This window comes from Primulina tabacum, chromosome 18, assembly GCF_025594145.1.
Source record: "Primulina tabacum isolate GXHZ01 chromosome 18, ASM2559414v2, whole genome shotgun sequence".
In the NCBI taxonomy this organism is placed as follows: domain Eukaryota; kingdom Viridiplantae; phylum Streptophyta; class Magnoliopsida; order Lamiales; family Gesneriaceae; genus Primulina; species Primulina tabacum.
The window spans coordinates 29,112,377-29,132,086 of NC_134567.1; the positions used below are offsets into that span (position 1 = coordinate 29,112,377).

Consider the following 19,710-nt stretch of genomic DNA (forward strand, 5'->3'; position numbering starts at 1 on the left):
ACTAAAAATTACCTGAGCACAAAATCTAGGAAAACGACGAGATTTTTATCCAGTTTTAAAATATCGGATGTCGTCTATCCTTATTTTTATTCATATGGATTTTAATGTGTATATCATGTGATTTAATTTTGTCATATGAGTTATGTATGAGAGTGTTGATGTCAAATATTTAATATTCGATAGGTTCAATATTTGACTTCCGTTGAAAAAAGGATTAAAAAGATCAAATTCATTAGACGAAAACCAAACTTTGACAAGTTATATGAATAAAACGCAAAATTAACTAACTTACATGACTGAAATGGCATTTTTGTCTCTCATGCACATATCATGTATGTACATAATACACACACATGTATATATTATATATACATACATCCGTTGTGTATATAACTATTAAATTTACATTACACTAGAATATGGTCGTTTTTAGAGAATAAAAAGATCAACAATAAAAGCATGGAGAACATTTATGAAAAATGAGCTGTGGAAGGAAATTTTTACAAATTAAATAAAATTTGGCGTTTTGGTGTATTAAACATATACAAAGGTCACTTTATTTTATTTTTTAAAAAAATTAAAAGGTCGTTTTTACTCGCTTCGTTTTTGGGTTGGGCTTTGATATGCAAACTAATTGGCTAAGTCCAAAACATTATTGGACTTCTACTCACCCCTGCAAGAGGTCTACAAGTTTCTAAAGGGAAAGATCTGGACAGATCCTTGAGCCCAACTGCCGGCTATGTAACCTGCTTCACTAAGGTCCAATACGGCTGGCTATTCAACAATGAATTTCATCTTTCATGATTTATTAGACAAATCCATTCTTCTGTCTTGTTACAAAATTCGCTCTCCATCTTCTCTTTTCATTATTCACTTCTAAGAAGTAAACACGCGCTTGGAGAGTAATCCTATTAATGAGATGCTAGAGTTATAATATTAACTCAAGTTTACATTGAACGTTTGGGTTTCGGAAAAAATTATGGACAACACACATAAGAATAAATGTGGATTGTTGGATATACACTTAACCCGATAAAGATAAGTTGAACTCGAGCGAATGATTTGCGGATGATCACATAATACATTATTAATATAACTCGAAAGCATTTTAAACATTCATTACAAACTTCACATCCTTTCTCACTCGTGCAAACACTAGTGTCGAATCCATGTGAAGTCTCCCAAACAAACAAGGTCTCCATCTCACAGTCCTATCAATCATCCTTCTTTGTACACACCCACAATTCTCACCCAAAGAAGCAGAAATTAACCAGTTCAACCTCTCCAGTATATCATCCTTCTCAACTCATCACTCAGTTTACTCTCTTGTCCAACAACCCACAAACCTGGAATATACTATGAATATATGCATCCTATGAGAGCCAGAAAATAACTCCTGATACTTCCATTTCACTAAGGGCGTGAAGAAACAGATCTCCTTATGGTCTGAAATAGCAAACAGCTTCGCAATCACTCGAAAAAAAAACGGATGAGATTGGATCCCTCATATCTAAACAATATTGTTTTCAAGAGATACCACAGAATTTCAAACAACTATGCAGATGTATTCGTAATTCTACATCAATGTAATCAAGCAACGATCAAAAGCCGGTTCAAACAACTTTACATAGATCAAAACCACTCTCTAAACTTGCACAGAAAATCTGGGAAAATTCAATAGCTTCTTATAAAAGCATTTAAGAAATAAAGAGTACCACCACTCCTGGCTTAAACAAAGAATGAACTATGAAAACAGGAAAAAGCTATGCAACTTTATAGATGAAAGACCCTGTATACTTCCAGTCGTTGTATTGTTCAAGACACAAAAAATCCAAGCACATATTATCACATGGAGCCCATGTATTCCGCGGCAATCCAATAATCAAAGTTACACAAGGAATGTTTCATCTCGCATGCCTGTTAAAGATAATTACGAAGATCAAGGAATGATTATCACTAATAAAAGAGCATAACAAAATCAATATACTCAAATCAAGGATCATAACACACATTGATTTATGCAATTTAGAGATTGACGTATAAGCAAATTTAGTTTTGGACCTTCTTTTTTGCTAAGGCTTATACTTGTGTTTATACAGTGTGAAACTATTATAAGAAAAACCAGAGAGCTTCCGTCTATTTTAATTCTTACAAATCTAATAGTATCAGAGCTCAGGTTCCACCGTTATTTGTTGGACTACCCATAGTTTGGTCACCGGTTCTATCCATAGTTGGGTCATTTGTAAATTAAGTAGGTATTTAGTCCATCTATGAATTCAATAAAATCTCAAAATGGGTTAGGTCCGTAGAGTTGACATATATCATCAACACTTATGAACAAATGGCAAATATTTGATCAATGCATGTAGTACCAAATGCAGGAAAAGATTCCAAAAGCAAGACAAAAAAGACCAATCTATAGCATAAATTGCATTTCTTTCTGCTTGATCAAACGGAAAGCCCAAATCGCATGATAGATCGAGATTCTCCTCACCTTGTGAATCGATTCTACTATACGATTCAAAACTCCATTCAAACAACTTTATTAAGCAGAAAGTATACATGCACATACACAAATTCAATCACAACACTTGTGCGAGAAGGAAGAGATATAGTCAACGCCTTCATTTATGAAGTTCCATGATCCAAGAATTATAAGCACAGCAAACTTTCTGAAATCCTTTAAACCCAGCCCCTTTTGCGAGTGCCTCAAATTCCTTCTCAGTCCTTTCTTTACCACCAGGATTATGGGCCAACATAACCACATCGACATCGAACGTGTTCTTGGTGGACAGCCCTGTATCCGGGGCATCTGGCAGAATGCACTCGGCTAGTATCACTTTTCCGTTTTCTGGAAGTGCTTCGTGGCATTTCTTCAAGATTTTGTGGCAGTGTTCGTCGCTCCAATCATGACAGATCCACTGCAAGATACATAGGTGCATGTAAGGTTATTGATTTGTGTTGAAGCAAAAGTCACAAAAGAAATTTACAGCACTCCGGCCCCTTCATGCATCCACCATTGTGGTTAGCGGGAGCCTCGTTCTTTCAAATTTTCTATATTTCGAGTAAGTGTTTTCTACACAAAATAGAGTAAGAAAATGATTTCACCTTTTTTATCATGGAATTCTTTTAAGTTTTATGTCCCACCCCTTAAAATCAAGTTCCTATATATCCTCCCCCATTGGAACTTGGTTTCTTGAGACGACATAGAATAATTTAATTCAATATGGTACTTTTTTTAAAATAAAATTAGGCATAAATTTTTTTACTTTTATATTCGAGGAGGAAGGGGTTAAAGCATGCATGCATGTATTAAGGAGAAAAAGACTCACTTTCATGAAAATGGCATCTCCTTTTGGCACACACACAAACATATCCCCACCAACATGCTCTACACCTGCAATTTTTCTCAACTTCAAGGTCATGTACTCAAATCAAACTCCAATTCGAGCTCGACCCTTGTTTGGTCGATTCGTATTAGTTATACATAAATCATATTCGAACAAGATTTTCACCGACAGAGTGAGCATCAATAGCAAGAGATCCAGAGCTTTAGTGAGTCACAGTAGACTTAATGTATGTTTACGGAAAAAGGGTTGGAAATTTTCATTGGGATGAAACCTCACACTCAGTCAGCATACAAGCATGCAGTTAAAGATTGTAAAAAGAGGAACCTGGATAAGATGGAGCATCTTCAACAACATGGGGTAAATCAAAATTGAAACCCTTGATAGCTGGATACTTAGAAATGATCATATTGAGAGTCGCCCCGGTGCCGCCGCCAACATCCACAATGGACTCAAGGCCATGGAATCCTTCATATTCCTCGAGGATTTTCTTCATAATAATGGTTGAATGATTAGACATTCCTTGATTAAACACCTTGTTAAATCTAGGGTCAGTTCCATGGTATTCAAATGCTGTCATTCCATAGGCCTTGTTAAAGGGAATCCCTCCATCAAGAACAGCATCTTTAAGGTGGAACCTATGTTTCCAATTAATCAACCGCAAACGTGAGATTACTCGTCACAATTTTTTTAAAATTTTTTAGGAGTACTGAGCAGTTTTTATGAATTAAGCGTAGTTTTTGGAAAATAAATTATGGTGACATCCTTGAAAATTGAAACCAAATGTTAGATCTTTAAAACCTTTAGAGCATGCAATGCCATTTTGGTGCAGGGATACGTTTTCCAATGGAGCAAAATAGCTCAGCCCTATTTCCTCTCGTCAAATTTGACGTGCATCTCCTATTTATTTATTTTTTTTTTAATTTTTTTTTTGTTTTTATTTATTATAAATATTTGTATTAAAGATTATAAATATTATTTAAATAATAATATAATATTTATTTTATTATTTTAATAATGAGATATTTAATCATAAAAATTAAATATTTAATCAAATAAATTTATAAATAGATTTTTAAATAATTTTATTTATATTAATTTAAAATATTTATTTAATTGTTTGATTTAATTATTTATAAATAATATAATAGTAAAATATAAATGAAAATTTTAATGCAATAATACAATTTGTAAAAATAAAATATAATAATTGAATATAAAATATAACAATTAATATATGTAAAATAAAAAAAAATATTCGAATTTGATGCAAAAATTCAATTAAAATTTGCACTATAATAGAATTAAAAGTTGGAAATACTCGTGCACACTCACATTGTAGATAAAAATGCCTGTTTTTGTACATTAAAATATATAAAATATGAAAGTGAACCTTTCACCTTTGAGATATTCGATATTGCGCACTTGCAATGACATAATAGTGATGTCATGCTTACATATCTTCCCACCATACGTTATTTTCCCTCAAAGAAAAAAAAATGGTTGAAATTGTTGACACGAAAATTATAGTGTAAATGGTTTTGGTGGAATATTTGGTGGATCGATTCTTTTTCAACAACAAAAAAAACATAAACAAGAAATAGTTGGGTGGAGTTGGTAAGAAAGGGCCCATCGTGCAACTATTTGAAAAAAACTTGTGTGAGACGGTATCATAGATCGTATTTTATGTGACGAATCTCTTATTTAGGTTATCCATGAAAATTAGTATTTTTTATGTTAAGAGTATTATTTTTTATTGTGAATATTAGTAGGATTGATTCATCTCACGGTTTTTATTTGTCAGATTTTAATACCATATACAGGAGTACTTCTGCACGTGGCTTCACGATTGAGGGTATCAAAATTACTTAAAATATTTACTTGTGATAAAACATGCACCGTTTTGATTTGTCAGATTTTATATACCATATACACGAGAAAAATCAACAGAAATTGGTGAGAAAGTAGGAGCCAATGGTGATCTAAGTTAATTATGTTGATTGAAATCTTTATTTTTTTTCCCAAATTATGGACCGTAATTGGACCATTACGTCAATCGAACCGATAGGTTCACAAGTCACAACCTCACATTCTGAATTCAAGTTACACAAATACATTAATCATTCATGCGTGAATAAAATAACAAAACTTGGATTATTAGAAAGTACGAATGTTGCAATAATCGCGGTGTCTTTTTTTTCTTTTTTTCTTTTTTTTTTTTTAAAAAGTCCATCTCTAATGTCCCAAAAGGTTGAAAAATACCCAAATTAAATAATTAAAACTTTAGTAATAAAAATTTAGAAACCAAAAGTGAAAAAAAGAAAAGAAAAATATCGGAGTTTCAAATTGAAATGAAAGAATATGCATAGTATACTGACCAGCTTTCGATGAGGACTTTGTCTTGATTCATGAGCACCAAAGGAGCCATAGAAACCCCATCATCATTCTTCGTCAAGAACTCACACACCGGCGCCAGACCATACAATCGCTCGACCCCGCCGTGAGGCCGCGTCCTCAGGCGGCAGTTCACGACGGAGTAGCTAGCCAGCAAGCGAAGGATCCTGTCCAACATGACGTGTGCCTCCGGGTTGGTGGTGGGGATTTGGGCGGCGAGTTGAGCCGGAGAAACGAATGAACCAGGCCCTGCTTTCTTGATGAGTTCCAAGAGGTTTAGATCAATGGCTGATTTGAGTACCATAGGAAGCACTGAAGCGCTGGCCAGCTGCATGGCGAACAAGCACGCTTCTTCCTTAGCTGATAATTCCATTGTCGAAGTTGCTATATTTTTACAAGATTTTCTTGAAAATGGGTTTTGAGAATCTAGAAATAGGAATTCGAAAGCTTCAAAGAAGAGAAGAAGTGGCTGTGTCTTGTGAGAGGGAAAGAGGAGTATAAATGAAGCTTTTCGGTTTACCAACCCCAACCCCCGTCTTTGAAAGAAATCATTCTTTTTTCCTTTACAATTCAACTCAATATTTATTTTTTCTCGTCTTAAAGTTCCATCCTTAAATTAGGATTTATGCAAAAAGAAAAAGTTTTGCTCCTTTTGTCACATATAATAAAATATATTAGATTACACTCACACTTTTTTTATAAAAATATAATCAACTAGTAAAAGGACAGTCTCACTTCACCAATATTTTTTTTTATTTGGTGGGGGTGTGAGAACCTGAATTTCCAGCATTTCAGTAGCAATGCAAAATTTCCAGCAGAAGATAATATTTCAGAAGCTGGTACTTTTCCAGCAGATTAGAATCCAGCATCAGACAGCAGATTAGAATCCAGCAGCACAAGATTAGAATCCAGCAGACAGTTACTGGTTCAGCATATGACTTGTAACTGAAGCATTTAACATGGAATAAAGGCTGTTAATGACATATTATAGCCATTAATTGGGAAGGCTAACAGTCAGAATTGTTGCTTATAAATAGCACCCTTAAGTTCTGAAATTGTTGTTACCAAAATCTGGAGTTATCACTTGAAAATTCGAGTTAAGAGAGCATCTTTGTTCGAGCAGAAAAATCCAGTAGCAAGAGAACCCAGAGTCCAGTAGACTTCAACCGAAACTCTAGCAAATTACGGTAAGCGGGCTTATATATAAATATCTTGAAATCCGTTTGATAATTTTGTTTTAAAGTTCAGTTTCTGTATGTTTGATTTCTGATATATGATTTGAAGCACTGAAACTCCCTAGTGAACTAATGGTAGAATATATATTCTGAACATTTCTGAATTCTGATTCTGATTCTGGCCTCATCCCTTAGAGGAGAGAACATATAGGGAACTGATATCAGTTTAGACATGAAATTCACTAACGTGCTCAGTGCTACTAATTCTGATTTCTGTTCTGAAACCTGTGATTTCTGAATTCTAGTTTCTGTTCTGAAAAGATGAGTTTCTGTATATTATTGTATTACTGTTTCTGTTGAAAATGATTTCGAAAACTGAGAGTTATCCCCGCCCCTGCTTACTGAGTGACAATCATATCACTCACCCACCAAACCATCTCAGATAAGAACGAGAAAGAAAAGTTAGAAAAAGAAGAGCAGATTCAATTTTGGGGCTGGATGATGAAGATTGTTGTTCTCAGTTCTGATTTATATTTTAAATTCCGTTGCATCTGTTTAGATATTGTAATTCTGGTTTTACAATTACGCTATAAAATATTATTAATTGAGTTGTATCAGACATTGAATATTCAGTATTATGAATAAAAGACTGGTTTCTGAATTTTGTACTTCTGAGGCTTGTTGTTTTCGAATGTAAATTTGAGAGCAACGCCGGTGTCAACCAACCCCCGTCCTGGGGCGTGACAGGGCAGGTTCATCTTTGTTACACCGTCGAAGTTCTTATTCCTGATACATTTTTATACATAATCTCAAATTATCGTGATCAGAATTCAAAATAAAATATGTGAAATCAGTTCAAATAATCATATGAATATCATGTATAAAAATATATCGATATAACACTCAAGCTTAACTCAATACTCAAGGCTTCATTTGCGCTCGAGTGGACTACATTTTTTATGGGACAAACTTTGTGTGAGACGGTAACACAGATAGTATTTTGTGAGACAGATATCTTATTTGGGTCATCCATGAAAAAATATTATCTTTTATGCTAAGAGTATTACTTTTTATTGTGAATATCGGTAGCGTTGACCCGTTTCACTGATAAATACTCGTGAGATCATCTCACAAAAGACCTACTCTTTTTATGAAAGCTACCGGAAAAAGTGCTTGGTGGGCTGACGTTTTTGTGTCACTTTTTAAAATTCTTATTGGTTGTTTCTTTATTATTTAGATAATAAAATTTACCATAAATGCCGGCCCCTTGAGTTTTATCATAAAACTATAAGTTTTTTTTTTTTTTTGGCTAGAATAATTCTTAACAGATATTTTAAACAATAAACATATGGCAAAACTGTGCAGTATGCATATTTTAGTATTGAAAATTTCTAAAATCGTGGAGCATAAAGCACTGCTTGTCACCTATTTATCTCCATAATTTGTTTAAACATAAAGCAACTTACTCTAAGAAATTGCAGAGAAACGCGACGCGTCAATTACACTTGTATACAAACATCGAACACTTGAATTAAAAGATTTTCGAGTTGGTGTGATAGTTGATCGTTTTACTGTTTATAATGAGTTTAATTCACCTTATTAACATTTTTTTGGAAAAATCATGAACTACAAAAGTATTATTTGTTCTTATTGTCAGGCAAGAGTTTTCAAAGGAAGTGAGTAGAAAAAGTGGGCAGAAATAATGCAGCTGGGGCAGGCTTCTTTAAAGCAAATTTGAAACGGAATATGAATACGCGTTTTTAACGCGTATTCACACGGTCAACGGGCTCTATAAATAGAGCTCCTCCTTTCATTCTGAAATCATCCCTTCTTCGAGTTTTCTCTCATCTTATAAGCATCTGAGTGTTTAGTTCTATAATATTTGTGAGGTGTTTTGTTCTCCTGTATTAAGAGAGTGTGTGTTTTCTTTGGAAACACAGTGACTGAGTTGTACACCACAAAATATTATAGTGGAAATCTTTTCATCTTGCCCGTGGTTTTTACCCTAATAATTTTTAGGGGTTTTTCACGTAAATCTCGGTGTCCATTTTATTTTTTATTTTTCGGATTTTATTATCTCAAATTCCGCACGTGGGACCAACAAGTGGTATCAGAGCCTTGGTTAAAAATTTCTTAAAATTCTGAGTATGCTATGTGGTTGCAGCCTTAGACTGATCTTCCACATCAGAAAAGATTTTTTGAGATTTTTTATTTAAGGCGGGATTATTTTGTCCGGTCTACTAAAATTGTTATAGACATAATGGCGGGAATGTACGAGATGACAAAGTTCAACGGAAGCAATTTTATGCTGTGGAAAATAAAGATACAAGCAGTTTTAAGAAAGGAGAATTGCTTGGCGGCTATTGGAGATAGACCGGTGGAGATTACGGATGATGGAAAGTGGAATGAGATGAATGATAATGATGTTGCCAATTTACACTTGGCTATAGCTAACGAAGTTTTGTCAATTATCTCTGAGATAAAAACAGCCAAAGTTATCTGGGATACTCTGACAAAGATGTACGAGGTCAAGTCGCTACACAACATGATTTTCCTAAAGAGAATGCTTTATGCTCTTCGGATGGCGGAATCCTCATCGATGACCGACCATATCAATACACTAAATACTCTATTTGCCCAACTCAGTTCCATGAGGCATAAAATAGGGGAAAATGAACGTGCGGAGCTTTTACTTCTTATATGTTTTCTAAAATTTGACGATGTCTTGACTGTGGTTCTCGGAGAAGAAAGCCGGCGCAAGAATAAGGAAGACAGGTTGGTAACTTCGAAGCAGGCAGTGGCTTTGCCGATGATAAGAGGAAGATTTATGGACCGTGACTCCAGTGGGAGCCAAAGGCGAGGTAGATCAAAGTCGAGAAGTAAGAAGAAAAATATTTACTGCTTTAAATGTGGCGGTAAATGGCACTTCAAGAGAGAGTGTACGAGTATCGATAAAAGTTCTCAAGGAAATGTGGCAAGTACTTCAGGCAGTGGTGAAATATTATTCAGCGAAGCGGCAACAGTTGCAGAAGGCAGACACAAATTTTGTGACACATGGATAATGGATTCAGGTGCGACGTAGCACATGACGTCTCGGAGAGAATGGTTTGATCATTATGAACCAGTCTCAGGAGGATCTGTATTCATGGGAAATGACCATGCCTTTGAAATCGCTGGGGTCGGTACTATCAAAATTAAAATGTTTGATGGCACCATTCGCACCATACAGGAGGTACGACATGTGAAAGGACTGACGAAAAATCTTTTGTCCTTGGGGCAATTGGATGACATGGGGTACAAAACTCGTATCGAGAACGGGATCATGAAAATTGTGAAGGGCGCGCTTGTGGTTATGAAGGCGGAAAAGGTTGCTGTAAATCTGTATGTACTTTTGGGAGAAACACACAAAGAGGCAGAACTAGCTGTTGCATCAATTGGTTCAGGAGAAGAATTAACAGTGTTATGGCATAGAAAGCTCGGGCATATATCAAAACAAGGGTTGAAAATTCTTTCAGAACGGAAGCTGCTGTCGGACTTACAAAAGTGTCACTACCCTTTTGTGAACACTGTGTTACCAGTAAACAACACAGATTAAAGTTTGGCACTTCTACTGCCAGGAGCAAAAGCATATTGGAGCTGATTCATTCGGATGTTTGGCAAGCACCGGTTGTATCCCTAGGAGGACGAGATATTTTGTCTCGTTCATTGATGATTTCTCTATGAGATGTTGGGTGTATCCAATCAAGAAGAAATCAGATGTTTTCCAAGTCTTCAAAGATTTCAAAGCGCTGGTTGAACTTGATTCTGAAAAGAAAATCAAGTGTCTGAGGACTGACAATGAAGGAGAATATACCAGTGACGAGTTTGATGCATTTTGTCAACATGAGGGCATCAAGAGATAGTTCACGGCGGCTTACACACCTCAACAGAATGGAATGGCGGAGCGGATGAACAGGACCTTGTTGGACAGAACAAGAGCTATTTTGAGGACTGCAGGTCTAGAAAAGTTATTTTGGGCAGAAGCAGTCAAAACCGCTTGTTATATTATCAATCGTTCTCCTTCGGTGGCGATTGATCTGAAGACTCCGATGGAGATGTGGACCAGGAAGCCGACATATTATTCTCATTTGCATACATTTGGAAGTCCGGTGTACGTTCTGTACAATGAACAAGAAAGATCAAAGTTGGATTCGAAATCCAGAAAATGTATCTTCTTGGGTTATGCTGATGGAGTAAAGGGGTTTTGCTTGTGGGATCCTACTGTTCACAAGTTTGTCATCAGCAGGGATGTTATCTTCGAGGAAGATAAAGTAAAGGGAGACAAAGGCACACCGAATTCAAAAACTACTATTTTTCAGGTGGAAAATAAGACGGGCGAATGTCAAGTTTCTTGTGAAGCAGTACCAGAGCACGAAGAACAAGAACATGTTGAGTCTGAGGTTTCTAATGTGAGGCAGTCAACTCGAGACAGAAGACCACCAGGTTGGCTTTCAGATTCTGTCACTGAAAGCAACATTGCATATTGTCTATTATCAGATGATGGTGAGTCATCGAGTTTCCACGAGGCTACTCAAAGTGTATCTTTGTGGATGATAGCAATGCAAGAAGAATTAGAGGCATTAGACATGAATAAAACTTGGGATCTTGTTACACTACCACGAGGGAGGAAAGCCATCGATAACAGATGGGTCTATAAGATCAAGCGAGATGGCAATAATCAAGTGGAGCGGTATCGTGTTGGTACAAGAGATTTTATTCCTATATGAATAACGCAGCTGGGGCAGGCTTCTTTAAAGCAAATTTGAAACGGAATATGAATACGCGTTTTTAACGCGTATTCACACGTTTGTAACGCGTATCACGTTCAAGGTGCTCTATAAATAGAGTTCCCCTTTCATTCTGAAATCATCACTTCTTCGAGTTTTCTCTCATCTTATAAGCATCTGAGTTCTTAGTTCTATAATATTTGTGAGATGTTTTGTTCTCCTGTAATAAGAGAGTGTGTGTTCTCTTTGTAATCTTTTCATTTTTCCCATGGTTTTTACCCTAATAATTTTTAGGGGTTTTCCACGTAAATCTCGGTGTCCATTTTATTCTTTATTTTTCGGGTTTTATTATCTCAAATTCCGCACGTGTGACCAACACTTATTTGAGTGTTCTTTTTTAATTCTCTTGTTGTAATGACACATGATCTCATCATCTTTGATTTCTGCTGAATTATTTTCTTCATGATATCGATTTTCGACGCGCGAAAGATTTATACTTTGTACTGTAATTCCCGTTATCGTGTTCTTGTGTATCGGCACTCGGACGAAGCTTCTGGCGTGGTTTTGCAACAGCCTCCTCAACCTTCATCAAAATTATGTCATTTTTTTGACTGAGTTATCCAAAGTGGAAAGAACATACATATGATATTTCACACTTGGGTAGTTGACTATATATATATATATATATATAGTTAGGCACCATTAGAGGAATGTCCAATTCAACACAGACACTGAGCAATTGACATCTCACTCATTGAAAGCGACACAAAGCCTACCAGAAGGACTACATGAAAAGAAGAATGCGATATTTACCTACCAATTTTCGTGAGATTAAAAACTATTTTGGTTCATCATATACTGGTATATGTAATTTTTAATGTGATTAAAAACTATTTTGGTGTATCAATTATTGATTAATTGATAAATTAATATATAAACGACTCAATTGATACATGATCCAGTTAAAAATTAATTTTACTTTTAATTTAAATTATTTTTTAAGTCCAATTGTTATTATTATATCTAAATAGGTATATTTTAATAATATATTTTAGACATATTTATGGAAACATATATAATAATAGTAATTTTCTTTATCAATATTATAATATTATGGTTATATATTAATAAAATTATAATGCAATAAAATAAATCATATATACCTCTAAAATAATAGATAAAATAAATGTATGTCATCGGCGACACGACTCAGACAAATGAAAAACTCATTCATTATAATGATTTGTGTTGTTTGGGTTATGTATTTTTAATAAGTTTCGTGGTTTTTTCGACTTGTATTATAATTTAAATAAATAAAAATTAATTCTATTATATTTTATCATATATTAAAATATGTTGGGTCTGAAAACGCAAACAATCTTGATTTTGATAATAACAATATTATTTTTTTCTTTCTTATGTATTTACTCATATGTGTAGTTGGTAAATCATAAATTGGAAGTGCTAAGTTGTTGGAATATAACTTCAGCACATGTTAGTTTCCAGCATCGATGTTTGTTGAAAACATATCTCATAGCTCAATTATTCAAATGACTATTTATCAAAACGGCTATGTTGGAATGCTACAGGTCATATTTTAGACCAGCTCTATGAATTTGGACGTTATCGAGGTAATATGCTAGAAGTGGCCATTCTGGTCAGGAAATTCAGTCCCTTCCCGACCCAAACACCAAAAAATGTCGGATGATTTTGAAACCATCAGTATTGACTGCTGGTATCGGTCGGATACCAGATGATATGTAGTTCATTAACCCAAGTTACAATTCACAGATTCTTATTTTTCCCTCACGGACCTTTGAACAATGCCTTCCCCTGTCTCGCTATTCGATTTAATTACATTGAATATTGTTAGATGCAGAATCATTATTTTTTATCTTATAATAACATATATTCTATTCAAATTATTTTAATATGGATAAAGAATCAAGATTAATGAGCTGATTGAATATAAAATCTTGAAGTTTATTTATTTATCATTATTATTTATATTTATATTTATATAATGGGGCTAGACCATTGAAGTTTATTTGAATCTAGGAAAAAGTGTCATACCATTAATCCATTGTTATACTTTAGCGGTTAAAACAAAACCTGTAAGTACAGGAGAATGTATAATTATTTGAATTTTATTCATAATTATAGAAATTTCAAACCATTTATGGGTTGATCACCCTGCAATTCCCCCGAATCTCTCCAGCACTTCCTGTAAGAACTTCTATCTTGCTCATCTTGATCATGGCGTCAGCAAAATCTTGTAACCATTTCTTGTTACTCATCGCGTATTCTTGAACTTCTGCTAGAGACTCGGGGCTCGTAGTTAATGCTTGATCCGAGGTAAACAGCCCACCATTTCGTATAACATTAGCGTAATAACTGTTTTCGAAGGTTGTGGGGCTCAAGTTCATTTGAACGACCCTGTCAGGATCAACCGTTCCCTGAGGACTCCTAGGACACTGCAGCCTCAATATGTAAGCATACAACGGATTTAATGTTGGATCAGGGCGATTGGTTGAGTTGAAATTGTATAATCTGTCGCTGAAAGATGTGCAGTGAGCACGTCCAATGGTGTGTGCTCCTGTATTATTGTGTATTGATCATATATATAAGCACGCAATTATACATCAAGATGGACGAGTTTTGAATTGAAGGGAAAGGAGATCGAGGATACCAAATGGAGTTTGTCTGATCTTCTAATGATTTTCTAGTCTAAGTTGAAGATCATGCAGAATTTGTTATCTTAGGCTTAATTATGTCATTATTTACCAACCTGAGAGTGCAATCATATCATCCTGTGACAATTGTTTCTTGGCAAAAGCCTGAGTGAGTTGGTCAAGGTTAAAGAATGGCGCAGGTATATCGAGAGTCTCTTCAGCTCTTGATATACGCCCATCTCTTCTCCCTGCTGGGACGTCCCACCCAAGCCCTTTCGTCTGCAGTAAAAATCAAGCCGAAGCCACGAAATAAAAATATTAACTAATGCCATTCGATATACCTATATGTACTTCTGGCAAATAGTTGAATTTTGATGGACAGAAAACGAGAAGTGTGAAGATTTTTTTCGGGTTTTAGAGTTTAAAGGTACTAACAATGACAACAGAGTCCCTGGCTGCATATGCCAAAATATCAGCGCATGAGACTACTCCTCTGCATTCTTGTTCTAATCTGGCTTTGGCACTGTCAATCACCTCAAAACCTCGTAGAGTACCTGCATTTGGAGGGCCATCCTCCTCCGCCTTATTCCCCGGTGTCGTTTTTATAAGGATAGAACCATCACAACCCTGATAATATAATCATATAGATCATAATATATAGTCTAAGTAAGAAATAAATTAGTTTCGAGACTCTGATGTATTGTATTACTATTACCCTAACAAAGCAGTCATGAAAATGCATTCTAACTAGACCAGGAGCAATCCCTTTGTCTCTGAAAAATGCTCCTTTAACTTCCTCCCATATGATTGATTCCGCGTTTGGACACGTATTGTTATAGAAATCTACTCGAAGCTGAGCTTCAACTTGAGACCACCCGAGGCATAATAATGCCAAGATCAAAACTTTTGGTAACATTCTGTATAATTCCTTTTCTGGTTTTGTCTCCCAAAAGGATGGGCTTGTAAGAAAAACATGATTCCGAGGACGCTAAAAAGTGTCTATTTATAAGGTTAAACGTTATGGCACAACACAAGTTGCAGTATTGAGGAAATTGATTTCTCCTTAAGACCTGCAGAAAACCTTGCAGAACATACTGTGCTAGGAATCTGTATTTCTAATAATAGCATATTTTTCAACGAAATCCTAACTGATTCAAGCAAGTTTGTTAAACTATATTAAAGAATAGTGGCGGTGATTTAAAAATCTTCAAACTTCTGGCCTAAATTTCAAGCTCCAATGCCCGAGCCTATTGATCATCCCAGCTAGTTTCTACAAAACTTGCCAAATCTTGATTTTATTCGACCAAGTGATTAGTATCCATTTTGGAATGAAATAAGGGTTACAAAGAAATGTCATAAATATATCATTTTTATGACTGGTATCATAGAGAATGAGAAAGTAATGGAATGAATTATCCCAACTTGATTTCAAGTTTTTGAATGGTAATTCAAAATAAAGTGTTAGTGATGAAATTTAATAATTTTGAAAAATCAATTTGCCTTTTTATATAAGAAAATAATTATTAAAAAAGTGTATTATTATTATTAAGATAATATCAGTTTTTATTATTATATTATGATATATGGAATAATTGTTATTATTATTGTTATTGTTGATTATTATTTTCTCTGTATTATAATTATTCAATTATTATTTTGTTATTGATTGATATTGTTTTATTTCAACTATTATCAAAATTATTATATATTTAAGTTATTATTTTTATTAATTTTTTATTGCTCTTTCAATTTATTTAGTTTATATTCCTTTATATTTTATTATTTTTGGTACTATCAATTATTATTATTATGCTTATCGTCGTCCGTTATTGCCAAAAAAATAAGTTTAAATTCAAATGATCATGGATGACAATAATTTTGTCAAAAAGAAAAATTAAGAGAGTGTAAAAGGAATAAAATGGCTAAACTAATTGAAAACGGTGATTAAGGAGTGATTATTCCCATCCATTTGGGAATAGATATTTCAATGGAAATTAACACTCTCGTTCTCATATCATTCCCGGTTCGAACTAGGTCCTAAAAAATAATATATTTTAAAAAATAAATATAAATGACCTCAAAGCAAATGAAAAACTATAATGTCAGTCTAATAATAACCATGCGAAAAAATATATATATATGCACAACCAACAGCCGCAGAAGTCTGATCTGTAAGCATGAAAACATCACATGTTCTATTACAGAAATTACAAAGAAAAATATCCTGATATGCCGATAAATTCTAACAAAACACAGATATTAATTATCTTGAAAAAATAATCAATAATGTTATGCAGAGAGCCATCATCATCAGCCAATGCTCCAACTCCTCTAGGCAAAAAAGTAGCTCAAGGTCTCTATTTAGTTGCCGTCCGATATCTTGAAATACCAGAATATTCCTAGGACTAGCGCGATAAGACTGAAGGCCACAAGCACCTTTTGCATGTAAAGAGAGGATATAACTGAAGGTGTGGTCGTGTATTTAGAAGTGGAAGATGCAGTGTCTTCAAAGATGTTTTTAGGTAAATCAATGGCACTAGTATGCTGGGATAGCATGTTACTTGATTTGTCGCATGTTAACTTCTCCTCAACTATTGTTTGCGCATTGGTAGCAGCTTTGTCATCCTGGAAGTTCAAATTTCAGATAATTAGAATCTTTGGGAGGCTCCTATGTTATATTATGCAAAACATTTTTCAGGCAAAAATAGCTCACCTTGGGCAATTGTGGACTCCTTTCATGCATGTCATCCTCGTTTAAAATCTTGGGAAGATTACACTGAACTGATCCAACTTGATATTTCATTTGCAAACGAATTCTCCTAGGGGCGGTTCCATGTGCTTCATAGTGTTGGGTACTAAGTTGATGTAAAGGTTGACGAGTCCTTATCTTGATTCCTGTCCCAAGGGTGGTTTCATTGTCCACTGCAGAGCTAACATTCGAATGGGAGGCATCAACAGCTTTAGAAGTAACTTCACTCTGATTAGGAGATTCTTGTTTGTTATTATCCTCCAAGAATTCACCTTCTGGAACACTTGGATATTTCTAGATCAAGATGCATTAGATAGGGTCAAGTTCAATTGTAAATATATGCCGAATAGAAATATGTTACTTGAGCAGAGAGTTGGGTAGCGGCAATATTGTATTGTTTGCCTACCCAATTGACAGAGTGATATAAATTTGGTATTTGATGATTGATTTTTAGTTGTCTAGTAACTACTAAATATAGCTATTGGTTTAACGGGGAAATACTTGATTCTACACCAAGTTGACAAGCAGGTCTCTGAAAGTGATGCGTATTTCATATACCTGGCAAAGGGACACCTCAGCCTCCGATTCACCACTTGAGGTACAATCTTTATCTAAATTCAGCATGTTTATGTACTTGGGACTTTCAAGAGATGATACTTCAAAGAGACCACTCGAGTTCTGCTCCATTGGGTCAGTCAGTATCGAATTCAAGAAATCATCCATCATTTCATCGGTGGCATTTGTTCCATATTGAAAAGGGGTGTTATTTTGGTTGTTGATGTCGCCATAAAAGTATGGATTCCCAAGCTCTGCTTGCACCTGTGAATGCAACGGAGAGAAGATTTTCCATTCGGGTGCCCCTTGCATTGGGGAGGAATACAAATTTTCCAATAGCTTTTCCAGCTCTGGGTTAGGCTGCAAAGTAAAAGAAAAAACAAAACCAATATAAAAATAAAAAAATATTTAAAATTTCGACAAAATGCCACAATGAGTTCAATTCTTTTAACTCACTAGAAGAGATACATTTCCTGAAATAGCGTCTTCCATTTTGTCAGCAATGAAACTATTTTCTTGCTGATCATTGGGCACAGAATTTTCCAACATATCTTTGCAGGAATTCAAAGTCGGAAAACTTTCCACACTCAAATGTAGTATTTTTGTAGATCCATGGTGCACTGGAGTAAGCGTTTCTGATTGGTAATCTTCAACAGAGGGGGGATTAACTACGGTGGGAGATGATGCATTCCCGTCAACTTCGTCAACATTTGAACTATCGGTGACTTCATCTTGTTTAAAATCAGGCTTTTTGATTAGACGGGACAGCACAAATGCACTCTGGGAAAAAAAAAAAAAAAAAAACCATCGCAACATTGTTAGTTTGTTACAAAAGATTATCAACAAAATGAACTCAAAAATTTGTAACTTTTGCCCTATTAATTCAAGTCCAACGGTTTCCAAATAACACGAAATCAAACGATCCAACAAAACAAAAACCGAAGAACATAAAGTACAGAGTTCCCAACCTGACCGGGATGAGTGCCATCCAGCGATTTTTCAGTTGCACGATACTCGTGTATGACCCAGTTAGTTTTCTTGCCATCCGGCGCACGACCAGTGTAAAAAACTAGGGTTTTTTTCATCCCAATTCTCACACCCTTCCTCGAAGTAATATTCCGATCTTTACCAGTAGCTTTCCAGTAACCTTTCTGCGTTGCACGGTTCAATCTCTGGCCATTTTGGTACTTCCGATCCTTGGGGCAGAAGAAGAACCATTCGTTGTCAGTCGATTCTACCGCTGAAAAATCTGCCAAATACAAAAAAAAAAAAAAAAAAGCTACATTCAACACCCTTAACTATCAATACGTCTCTCCCCGAAAATGGATTTGTTTGTGTGTGTGTGTGTTCGGAAAAATCAGATTCAGTCCAAAACAAATAAAGTTAAAACAAGCAATTACTAGGCAAATCCCAGGGCTCCCATTTACAAACATCAATTTCACATATGGCAGTGACTGCTTTATCTTTCCTGTTGATCTTAAGCCTCAAATAGTGATCGACCAGCTCCTCGTCGGTGGGGCGAAATCTATAACCCACCGGTAACGCGTTCATGGGGATCACAGCCATGAAAAACAAGAAGCAAATAGTTTTCCTTTTATAATATGAAATGAAGAAAACGAGTACTGAAACAGAGATTAACGGATGATGCAAAAAAAGGAGTATTAAAGTGTTGAAAAACCCATAGAAGAACTACACAAAGGAAGATTCATGGAAATTCAAGTGGGGCTTGAGAGAAGGTATGTTGTAAACTTCTTGGAATTTTGTCTTATTTTTGCCACTATGAGGAAGATGTAATCCTTTTTAATAATTCATCTTTTCGTCCTAAAAGAAAATATTATTGTGGTTAATCTGTGAGACGATGTCACGAATATTTATTTATGAGACAGATCAATTCTATCGATATTCATAATAAAAAATAATATAAAAATAATAATTTTTTATAAATGACTCAAATAAGAGATCTCACGTAAATTTTTGTTGCGATTCTTTTGTATTTAACATTCATTTTGTTTTTTTGGAAAATAAAATAATATATATTTTTTAATTTGTAAT

General features: G+C 34.9%; 3 protein-coding genes across 3 annotated transcripts; all 3 read right to left on the bottom strand.

Annotated features, from left to right (window-relative positions):
* Positions 1–2,398: 2,398 nt before the first annotated feature.
* LOC142533018 (caffeic acid 3-O-methyltransferase 2-like) lies at positions 2,399–6,283 on the bottom strand. The gene is made up of 4 exons (XM_075639603.1): positions 5,726–6,283; positions 3,675–3,985; positions 3,333–3,397; positions 2,399–2,921 (listed from the first exon to the last, which is right to left on the bottom strand). The coding sequence occupies exons 1-4, from the start codon at positions 6,112–6,114 to the stop codon at positions 2,625–2,627; spliced, it is 1,062 nt and encodes a 353-aa protein (XP_075495718.1). The 5' UTR covers positions 6,115–6,283; the 3' UTR covers positions 2,399–2,624.
* A 7,487-nt stretch (positions 6,284–13,770) lies between these two features.
* Positions 13,771–15,292, bottom strand: LOC142533696 (peroxidase 5-like). Its single transcript, XM_075640552.1, has 4 exons — positions 15,070–15,292; positions 14,790–14,981; positions 14,471–14,633; positions 13,771–14,278 (listed from the first exon to the last, which is right to left on the bottom strand). Exons 1-4 carry the CDS (start codon positions 15,268–15,270, stop codon positions 13,860–13,862), a joined length of 975 nt encoding a protein of 324 aa, XP_075496667.1. The 5' UTR covers positions 15,271–15,292; the 3' UTR covers positions 13,771–13,859.
* A 1,152-nt stretch (positions 15,293–16,444) lies between these two features.
* Positions 16,445–19,429, bottom strand: LOC142532916 (NAC domain-containing protein 62-like). The gene is made up of 6 exons (XM_075639464.1): positions 19,059–19,429; positions 18,627–18,907; positions 18,115–18,438; positions 17,662–18,018; positions 17,068–17,397; positions 16,445–16,979 (listed from the first exon to the last, which is right to left on the bottom strand). Exons 1-6 carry the CDS (start codon positions 19,222–19,224, stop codon positions 16,716–16,718), a joined length of 1,722 nt encoding a protein of 573 aa, XP_075495579.1. The 5' UTR covers positions 19,225–19,429; the 3' UTR covers positions 16,445–16,715.
* Between the last annotated feature and the right edge of the window lie 281 nt (positions 19,430–19,710).

Coding starts and splice junctions, on each gene's coding strand:
- LOC142533018 (XM_075639603.1), bottom strand. CDS start 6,114: ATGGAATTATCAGCTAAGGAAGAAGCGTGCTTGTTCGCCATGCAGCTG. Junction 3,398..3,674: donor AGATGCTCCATCTTATCCAG/GTTCCTCTTTTT, acceptor GAAAAATTGCAG/GTGTAGAGCATGTTGGTGGG. Junction 2,922..3,332: donor GAGATGCCATTTTCATGAAA/GTGAGTCTTTTT, acceptor TGTATCTTGCAG/TGGATCTGTCATGATTGGAG.
- LOC142533696 (XM_075640552.1), bottom strand. CDS start 15,270: ATGTTACCAAAAGTTTTGATCTTGGCATTATTATGCCTCGGGTGGTCT. Junction 14,634..14,789: donor CCAGGGACTCTGTTGTCATT/GTTAGTACCTTT, acceptor TTTTTACTGCAG/ACGAAAGGGCTTGGGTGGGA. Junction 14,279..14,470: donor TGATATGATTGCACTCTCAG/GTTGGTAAATAA, acceptor ACAATAATACAG/GAGCACACACCATTGGACGT.
- LOC142532916 (XM_075639464.1), bottom strand. CDS start 19,224: ATGGCTGTGATCCCCATGAACGCGTTACCGGTGGGTTATAGATTTCGC. Junction 18,908..19,058: donor GGAGCCCTGGGATTTGCCTA/GTAATTGCTTGT, acceptor TGTATTTGGCAG/ATTTTTCAGCGGTAGAATCG. Junction 17,398..17,661: donor CTGAGGTGTCCCTTTGCCAG/GTATATGAAATA, acceptor ATCTTGATCTAG/AAATATCCAAGTGTTCCAGA.